Source organism: Nymphalis io, chromosome 23, assembly GCF_905147045.1.
Source record: "Nymphalis io chromosome 23, ilAglIoxx1.1, whole genome shotgun sequence".
NCBI classification, from domain to species: Eukaryota; Metazoa; Arthropoda; class Insecta; order Lepidoptera; family Nymphalidae; genus Nymphalis; species Nymphalis io.
Genome location: NC_065910.1, coordinates 1,624,867 through 1,635,084, shown reverse-complemented (window position 1 = coordinate 1,635,084; position 10,218 = coordinate 1,624,867). Strand labels below are relative to the sequence as shown.

Genomic DNA, 10,218 nt, shown 5'->3' with positions numbered 1-10,218 from the left:
GCCCTGCAGACAAATCGGAACCGAGTCGTGAAGCATAATACATCTTAATATTTCATAATCTACAATCTTATAAAAAGACGAATAGTTTAAAAAAAAAACAGTATGTCAATTTTAGAAATTTATTCACGAGATTGCAAACGAAAACAGAACTTATCACAGTATGATTATGATTTCATTTCGCATGCTCTTAAATCGTTTACATAAATAACCTTAATTATATTACAAAATGCGTGATCTTTGTATAACATAAAAACTGGGTATAGATTTATGTATTTATAAAACAATATTTAACTAAAATCATGGAAATGTAAAATTCCTTTTATACACAGGCTGGTTACAAGCTTTTTTTTCTCTAATATGTTTACCCAAGGCTCGGTAGGTGAGGAGTTGATAAGTCAAATTACTATATAATTTTATCATGTAACAGAAATAACAGAATCAAACCACCTTTCAATACCCTTTTTTAAGCGACTGAACTAAATCCATTTGAATCATAAGTAAATCTTACAACTTTCTAACCATCGTGCAATTCCAAAAATATTTAAGCTATTATATTATTTTAAATAATGTTAAAGCAATATTAAATATTACATTTAACATCAAATTTTATATTCAACAAACATTACCGTTTATAAACAAAGATTTTTTTTTTATTAACTCATTACTATATAATACTTTAAAATCTACAATTACATAAACGTTTCAATATTTATATACCTAATACAAGATAACTATATACCATATAATTAATAAATGGCAAATTTTAAAAGCAAAAACGATCACAAAAATATTTACAAAAGGACAAAATTATATTTCCTCTGTACATATTTTTTTTAATATCATCAAAATATACGTAATCCTAATAGCTAAACTAAGTTTACATAAGTTATATACAATTAATATTTGGTTTAACGTCAGTTCATACAACCATTATATTTCTTGATATTACAGTTTTTTATTAGGCTTAACTACCACTGAATTCGGAGCGACCGCAGATGATGATGATAGATTATAAATGTCAATAAAACAGTATTTTAACCCATTAATTATATAATCAATAAGTTTTGCCATGTTTGTATTAAAATTCTTGCTTATATGGATTTATATCCTCATTCAATGGTCTGAAACAGACCATTTTATCAAGCCCGCCTGTTTTATCAAGCTAAAGCAAGAGTAATGAAAATTTCAATAACTCTGTCTAAGAGTATACTACGACTATATATATACGCTTGATTTTATTTCTCTCATATATATCGGATATGACAGAAAAATGTGAAAGCTTAAGACTTTCACATTTTACATAATAAAAAATAAAATAATTACACTCATAAAATACCAGTTACGTGTATTTTTGCCTACCTTTTTAATTTGATAAAATATCACGGACCAGATTAATTTGAATAATGATTACAAATAAAAATGGACGCTATAGTGTCGTTACATTAGAATTCATGGGGTTTGAAAATTTCATAAAATAAACATCATCGTTCAGACCATCGGGGCTCATAGATGTGTCCGCTGACTGGTCCGCCGTTAATGTCACTCTTGACATTTTATAAATTGCACAAGTGTCATAGTAGCCAATAATTGACCAATCAAATCGCCTGAAGCTTCTACGTCAATTGAATGTTGCTACTATTAAATTATTAATTTATAGAATTTCAATTTCACTAGCGAAATGACATAACACGGCTTTGACAATTACTCTATGACATATACAATATGGAGGTTTACAAGAAGATACTACAACTTACAACATCCTTACATGTACAATTTTTGTAAAGGAAAATACGGTTTAACTGGCCATTCATCCAGTTAGGCAAGCAAGTGAGTGATATTAAAAAGTTATTTTTGTCTCAATGTGAAATTAATATGAAGTCTAAAAATTCCATTTTTAAAATACTTCACAGGTGTTGAGAAATCTGATTCGATATCATAAAAAAAAACTTTAATTTGTATCCGGAATTAAGGAAGAGAAAAATGACGTGAATATCATCCAAGTAACCGCTAGCAACGATTGTTGATTGTCGTTATCATTTTCCTGCTGTTCGTTCGGTTGTCGACTGATTGTTTCCTGATTTGGTTCCTGATCATCGTTATTCTGCGGTTCGTTCCGTTGTCCGTTGCGCGGCTCGTTACGGCGTTGCCCGTTATTTACTGGATTCACGTTGAGGTCGCGGAAGAAACCGATTTGATGTCTGCAATAAAATTGTCATTTTTTAATTACAGAATAAAAGTGGCGTACTGTTGCCTAAATATTCATTTTACCATTTTATGAACGAAATATGAAATCATTTTGTTATGTTGCTGTTATGATATTATATTCTGTTACAATCACGTGTCATGATTTTGTAAGTTTTGCCAAGGGTTGCCAGGTATAATTTGAGTTTGTTTTTTTTTAATATAATGCATTTAAAAGCTAAATATAATTATATGTCTAAGTGTAACATATTGCACGTGAAAAAATAATTTCTAACCTGATTGATTTTTTTTTTTTTTTTATAGAATAGGAAGGCGGACGAGCATATGGGCCACCTGATGGTAAGTGGTCACCAACGCTCTTAGACATTGGCATTGTAAGAAATGTCAACCATCGCTTACATATCCAATGCGCCACCAACCTTGGGAACTAAGATTTTATGTCCCTTGTGCCTGTAATTACACTGGCTCACTCACCCTTCAAACCGGAACACAACAATATCAAGTATTGCTGTTTTGCGGTAGAATATCTGATGAGTGGGTGGTACCTACCCAGACGAGCTTGCACAAAGCCCTACCACCAGTAAATTAGTAATTGATTAGTACTTAAGAATGTCTACAACAGTTTTCTGGCCCCAGTTGGATCATAAGATTATTATTGAAATTGTGATTTAATTAAATATTTACTTACAAATAACCCGCTGCGGCCAACAATATAACGAGCAAGAGTCTCGCAGGGCTTCCGTATAAGCAGAATAATGACAAGAGTATCGCAAATCTTGAAGCCGCATACAAATGGTCCAGCCAGTCTCTCGCTGCACCATCATCTAGTTCTGGCTCTGGAGCTTCCGCTGGTGGTGGTGGGGTTTCGGTTGCTGGTGGAGTTGGTGTGTCTGGAGCCATTGCTTGTCTCCTGATAATTGGATTGTATTTAAATTTATGTCCAAAACTGTCTGTTAAGCTTTCACAGCTAAGTCACTAAATCGATTCTGAACTTGGTATAGAGTAAGGTTGAACTTGAAGTATTATTTAATTGAGTCTGCGTAAGCGTTAAAATAATGTTTAGTGAACCCAGTAGTTCAACAAGGAGCAAGTTCGTAGCTATTTTTGTTAAAAAAAAACTATTCTTATGCCAATTGTATGCCTAATTTCAAATCAAATGGTAGGGTTGGACTGGCTTACAATTTAGAAACACGTTTTTACTTGCTCAAACCAGATTTAAGTATAAACTTCTAAAAACAAGTGGTTTTTTTAACATTATTTTACTCTTAATTCTACTCAATTCAAAAAACTAATCAATTTCAATATTTCATGAGATACCTGAACGTTCCATGACTCAAATCAAACAGGTTTCAATTGGATTTGTATGGATTTATAATTAAATTCTATGGATTTATCCTCTAAGTATGTTGTTGTTATTTATTTATAATACTGTTCTAGCTTGAGTGGTAATAATGTTTAATAAAATCATCGATTTTTAATATTAATAATTTTCTACTTACATGTTGGCATATTGCTGCATATATTGCATATATGCTTGTTGCATCATCAGCATATGGTTCGCCATTGATGCCGGATCATTCGGAACAGGGAGATAGCCACCTCCAAAATTGTAATTAGGGTACGGCGGTACCCTTCCGTAGTTGTTAACGAAGGAAGTTAGATAGTTCTGCATTTCGACCGTGTGGTTTTGATCGTTTTGCCTCATTTCCGGTCTAGGTGTAGTCTCGGCTGGGCGCTGGGCACTCTCTGTTGTAACGTTTCTCTGCCGTAGACCGTCCGTCTTGTGTGCTTCTGGTGTATTTTCCTGCATTCTCTTGGATGAACAAACTAAGTGCATAGTATGCGCTATTTGACTCTCATAGTTTCTGAGTACGTCTTTTAGAATGGCGTTGTCCTCTAACAACTGTCCAGAATAGATGATTTTCTGCTCGTCTGCTTTCTGAAAATAAAAATTCTTTGCTACAGACTATTTTCCTTTTATTATAGATATATGTCGGTATGTATACAATCATATATGCCTCTGCATCTTTGACAGATGATTTAAGCAGCATCGCGAAGGCACTTGCGTTCATGACTGAAGAGACCAATGCGAGAGAGGATCCTTCGGCCGCACTCCCGACAAGTGTATGCGCCCCCAGATGGGCGGGGGTTTGAAGCCCGCTCATGACGCCTAGTGCGTTTATATTTTAGTAATTTAAACCAGGCATCGTCATGCTTTGATTGACCTTCGTGAATAAGGCGTCGCCACTTGGCACGGACCTCTGCCAGTTCCTCCCATCGATATATACAATATGCCTTTACATTTAAGATACATGTATAGCTAAAAGTTATACAATATTTAACCTTCATCAATAAACGGTTTATATAAGATAAAATAATTTCCTTGAATCAAGATGCTTAAGTGAGAATACTAGATGGACCTTAAAGAAATACATATGTCTTTTTCTTTCACACAAGTTACGTTTTTAGAGCAATAAAGACAGAACATGGTTTATTTAAAAAAAAAAAAAAAACCATTAAGCATAAAGGTATGTTAAAAATGACGAGTGTTTTTTTTCTAATATTTATTGTTTAAACTTGTAATACGACACAAATATATAAAAACTAGTTATAGTTATAACCTTTGATCCGTAAGTCGATAGTTAGATAAACGGATGAGGGAATTAATGCCGCCAGCGAAATACGTACATTATCTCTATCTATTCAAAGGCTCATATCATACACTTAGGGACTTAATGCCCCGCGGCATTTATTGGCGGGAGAGAAACACATTTGTGACGGTGTCAAACAGCAGCTGTTAACAATCAACGTTTATTTAACGTTACACAGCAACGTTTTCTCCCGATTGCATCATCCTTTTGTAATAGGTCAAGAACTTATTAGGATCAAGGAGCACTAAATATTGACTGAAATATTTCCGAAACCACAATTATTACACGATTAATGAAATTTGGTTATTATGAATCGTAGTACTTTTTTTTCCTTTCTTTTATAAGGACGAAAATACGACGTTGCATCATGTGATGCGACGACGAAAGATATGCAAATATATATATCATCTTAAAAGCAATATCCGAGTTAGGCCTGTTGTTACGCGTGAATCTTAACCGATGATCCACGCTATGAACCCGGGTAACCTGAATTGTCATGTGCTTAATTTGTATTTATAACTCAAAGGAAGGACAACATCGTGAAAAACCTACCTACCACCCCTTCCCAAAGGAGAGGAGAGGCCTTAAAGGCCAGCTGTGGGACAGTCAAAGCCTGGTACTAAAGTACATAATAAAAAAATATCGCATCGTGGTACGATGCACTACAAAGGATTGAAGCAAAAGATATCGGAAATCTACAATCAGTGATAACTTTCTCTACTTAATCCAATATGGTTTACCCATATCCCTCGAACGATACAATAAAATTTAATCTAATAATATTTTATTTTGTGTGAGACAAAATATCTTAGTTTTTTAGCCGTTAACTTTATTAAATTTTTACTTACGTTTTAAAATACAAAGTGAAAGTTAGTATAAACATTTGTTATCATTATTGGACTATACCTACATCATACAATTTCACTATGTGCGTGCAACAATATTTTGTACAATAAAGCCGACGCACGTCTAGAATTTTCTTTTAAATACTAGCCAACATTAAACAATATTTTACGATCGCAAACTGTTAGGTTGTTAGTTGTTATCAACAAAAAGCGATAATATTTATTAAAAACATATTAAAAATGTACAGTTAAAAATTAAAGACGTATTTCAAGGTTCTTGATTAATGATTTTATTTAAAGAGAAACTGATTTGGACGCCTTGAGAGTAAAGTTTCATAGTTGAATTTAAGTTACAACATTTTCATCTATTGTGTAATGTTTTAATACAAAAAAGTTCTAATTTCTATATTTCTCAGATGTCATCCTTCTTCTATGGGTCCGATAGAAGAAGTATGACAGCGCGCACGCATGAAGTTTTCAACAAAATAAAGCACCGCGTACATAGATGTGTGCGTGACCTTGTCTTTTACATAATGGAGTATCATATTAAGGGGCTCAATAAATATAAATGAAACCTTTTGTTCAAATCTGTTATAGTCTAGTTAGCGAGAGCGCAATTTAGCATCACATAACAGATAATAAAAATATTGGTAACAAAATTATAAATGGTTTTAATATTGTTTACAATTACCACATAGGATGGCATTTTAAAACAACAAACAATACGTTATTTTGATACTGTAACGCGTAGCGCGTCCGGTATCTCGTATAGCACTGAAGTAATAAGTTTCCTATTTCAAAACCATCTTCCCTTACCTTTCTTTCCTCGTTTTCCTTTGTGTACTGGACTGACGGTATAAAAAAAAACTAAACTTTCAAATAAGTATTGGCTATTTTAGTTACCGACCGAGTTTTTCGTTTCAGTGTTAGACTCGAAAAATCATGATTTATTTAAAAAAGTTCAAGATTAAATTTAAGATGACCTCCGCCCTAGACGGTCGATTGAGAAGAAATTTAGTATTATATTAAGATGCTTGTCTCAAAAAGAAACAACTATTAGCATTAGTTGGGAGTATCAGACACTATAATTTTAAGTATTCTTTAAGATAATCATGACATTGTCATTGAGATGACTATGTTAGTGCAATATGTCTGAGAATAATAATAATAATAATGTCCTCCAGACCGATTTCGGCCACGGCGGCCAATCTCAAGAGAGATTAGCCAACTACGCAGGAGATATTATAATGCACAAGTGTGTGCGCAAACACAAGCGCACTCTCTATTCCCTAACTCTCATAATCCGATGGGACGGCAATCCGACACGACCGGAAAGAGTTCAGGCGCAGGACCAACGGCTTTACGTGCTTTCCGAGGCACGGGAGTGTACACAATTCCAACTTCCAGACTCCGGGCTGCTTGGCCCGACCTGGGAATTGAACCCAGGACCTCCGGGTCTGCGGCCTTATATCAAGCCACTAGACCAACGAGACAGTCAATGCCTGAGAATACCACACGCATCAAGAGCAACAGCAAATTGACACATATAGGCCCTTCTGAGCTATGTAGTGAGGAACCTACATTGTTTTTAGAGTTGATTGTGACTGTGAATAAGACATGGGTTCATTACTTTGAGCCTAAGTCAAGTTAAAGTTCATGGACAATAACAGTAAAGGAAAACAAATGTTTATACAACAATTAATACAAGATATATTTTAAACCTATTTTCGGAGCAAAATCTTCCTAACAAAGAAGTTGGTACCTCACAAGAGTTATCTGCTGGCTGTCTTAGTGTGTGGGAAATTGTTATTCCATAGAAGAAGATAATGATTTGAGTCATAAAAACTGAATACATAATTTTGATTTGTATTCAGTTTTTATTTCAAAACTAATTGATGTCTCCAATTTTATTATGTACAAGCTAATTATTACCTTTAACAATTACTTCATCAACCTTGAACATTATTGGTCACTAAATAAAGAACGCAAACTTGGACATAAGCTTGATAAAAATTGAAGATTACAGGCTCATAATTAGATAAACAATGACATATTATCATTAATTAAAATTACTTTAAAATACAAAAAAATATTCCATATTTTACAATGACGTTTAAAAGACATTTACATTTTCAAGACATACAAGAAAAGAATTTTCTTTTTTTATAGAGTATGAAGGCGGTCCAGCATATGGGCCACCTGATGGTAAGTGGTCACCAACACCCTTAGACATAGGCATTGTAAGATATGTTAACCATCGCTTATATCACCAATGCAACATCAACCTTGGGAACTAAGATGTTATGTCCCTTGTGCCTGTAATTACTCTGACTCACTCACCCTTCAAACCGGAACACAACAATACGAAGTACTGCTGTTTTGCGGTAGAATATCTGATGAGTGGGTGGTACCTATCTTAGAAGATAAAAAATATTCATGTATAATATATATTTTATTATTGAACATATCGTTGAGTTACTCTGGGAAGTCTTTAACTATGATTTATTACATACCAAAATTAATAATGAAGACTTTATTTACACATCTAGTACATCTAGTACTGCACACAATGCAAGTAATTGTTTAGAATATTATTATTACATCCACTTTAAAAATGCTTAATCATTATATGGCTAACATAGACTTCTGGAAAATGCTTATACTGCCATTTTTTTATGCAAAAATATAAATAACAATAATATCAAGATATTTTATTTTTTTATTATTGACTAGCATTTCATAATTTATTTAGTTATTATATATTTTTAAATTATTCATTTATTATTATAATACTTAACAGTTTTGCCCGATTTTAACGACTCTTTTTTTTTTATAGAATAGGAAGGCGATAGAGCATATGGGCCACCTGATGGTAAGTGGTCACCAATGCCCTTAGACATTGGCATTGTAAGAAATGTTAACCATCGCTTACATAGCCAATGCGCCACCAACCTTGGGACCTAAGATTTTATGTCCCTTGTGCCTGTAATTACACTGGCTCCCTCACCCTTCAAACCGGAACACAACAATATGTTACTGATGAGTGGGTGGTACCTACCCAGACGAGCTTGCACAAAGCCCTACCACCAGTAAACTACCTGCCTCTACTGTGACATAACTGGACAGGAGGTTCATTTTTGGCTAAGGGAATTAGAATTCCGATTTAAAGTTGAATTATTGCTATTATTATTGTCACCATTCAATGTAGTCACAATTTGTACAGTAATCATTACTATTTTTAATATTGATTCGCATATAATGTATTATTCAATATAATACATATAACATATTACGTCATATTGATGATTTTTTTTTCTATTAATACTGTTATAGATCCTATATTATATATAAAAAATATATCAAAAGTATTCTTTATTCAAGTTGCCTTTATGTTAAATGAAATTTCGTACTTTAAAGTAGCAATGTAAATGTATTATAAAATAGTTCTATGATCAGATGTGATAGGAATAACGTAAGAGTTTATGATAATACGAATTTATTTATTTTGTTATTAGACTTTAACCTTTACTGTTTGTATCTGAGGAACGATATCAATTAAATAATTACCGGTTTGCTAGGATAAACTTCAGCTAGATGTCCTTTGAGCTGTCTGACTGTCCATGAAGACTCGCACTCAATATTCTGATCTTCAATTTGCTGATTAGGCGCCTTTACAATCAGTGTCACGTTATCTGGTATCATTTTTGATCAATTGTCACACTGGTAGATAATAACCCAAAAAAAAACACTAATTAAAGCACTGTATTGTATTATCAAATAGAATTCGTATCGTACAAATATTATTTGTATGATGTAATAGAAGTCAAATTAAATGGCACTGTGGAACGACTGTTATCAACACAGGACAGGAATCGTCACTGATCAAATATAATTGGATTATACGTAAATAAATACTAGCTAAAATAATTTAAGAGATCCGAGTACTTGTCAATTTGCCATCAAATTATCTGTCCATTTTTCATTGGTCCAGTAACGAATATGAATTTGAGATAGTAGTTAGTTGTTTTCGTTGATGTGAAGTCTCTTTTGTGATTGGTCTAAACCACCGTACTTATGTATAAAGGTAATATGATTGGTTGTTTGTTAAAAAAAAGTTTCTACCGCAAGAATATTGTATTTAATTTGAATAACGTGTATATTAAGCAAAATCTAATTAGGGAAACAGTTTTTTTACTAAAAATACCCAATTTATATACAACGTTGAATTAGTAAAAATAGATTACTACAAAATGGCAAAATTCTAACTGTTATAGAATTTTATATAGGTTCATAATCTGTGAAAAAATGCTCTATCTATCTAAACCGTAATTTTCATAAAATATATATATTTCATATAGGGACAAAAGAAAGTTTAGCAATTATGTAGTTAAAAAGTAATAGGCACAATTTAAAGTAACTTTTAAAATCATTGTATTATTATAAGGTTTACACTTTCCATTAATTTTTTATCAACGATTATTATTTTATTGAAATATTAATATTTGAACCTATTTAATGTT

At 32.8% G+C, this 10,218-nt stretch overlaps 1 protein-coding gene across 1 annotated transcript; it reads right to left on the bottom strand.

Moving 5' to 3' along the window:
- Positions 1 to 105: 105 nt before the first annotated feature.
- On the bottom strand, positions 106 to 9,661 carry LOC126777681 (homocysteine-responsive endoplasmic reticulum-resident ubiquitin-like domain member 2 protein). The gene is made up of 4 exons (XM_050500813.1): positions 9,266 to 9,661; positions 3,702 to 4,141; positions 2,891 to 3,112; positions 106 to 2,198 (listed from the first exon to the last, which is right to left on the bottom strand). The coding sequence occupies exons 1-4, from the start codon at positions 9,398 to 9,400 to the stop codon at positions 1,949 to 1,951; spliced, it is 1,047 nt and encodes a 348-aa protein (XP_050356770.1). The 5' UTR covers positions 9,401 to 9,661; the 3' UTR covers positions 106 to 1,948.
- Between the last annotated feature and the right edge of the window lie 557 nt (positions 9,662 to 10,218).

Coding starts and splice junctions, on each gene's coding strand:
- LOC126777681 (XM_050500813.1), bottom strand. CDS start 9,400: ATGATACCAGATAACGTGACACTGATTGTAAAGGCGCCTAATCAGCAA. Junction 4,142..9,265: donor AAGTTTATCCTAGCAAACCG/GTAATTATTTAA, acceptor TTTTATTTTCAG/AAAGCAGACGAGCAGAAAAT. Junction 3,113..3,701: donor ATGCAGCAATATGCCAACAT/GTAAGTAGAAAA, acceptor TCCAATTATCAG/GAGACAAGCAATGGCTCCAG.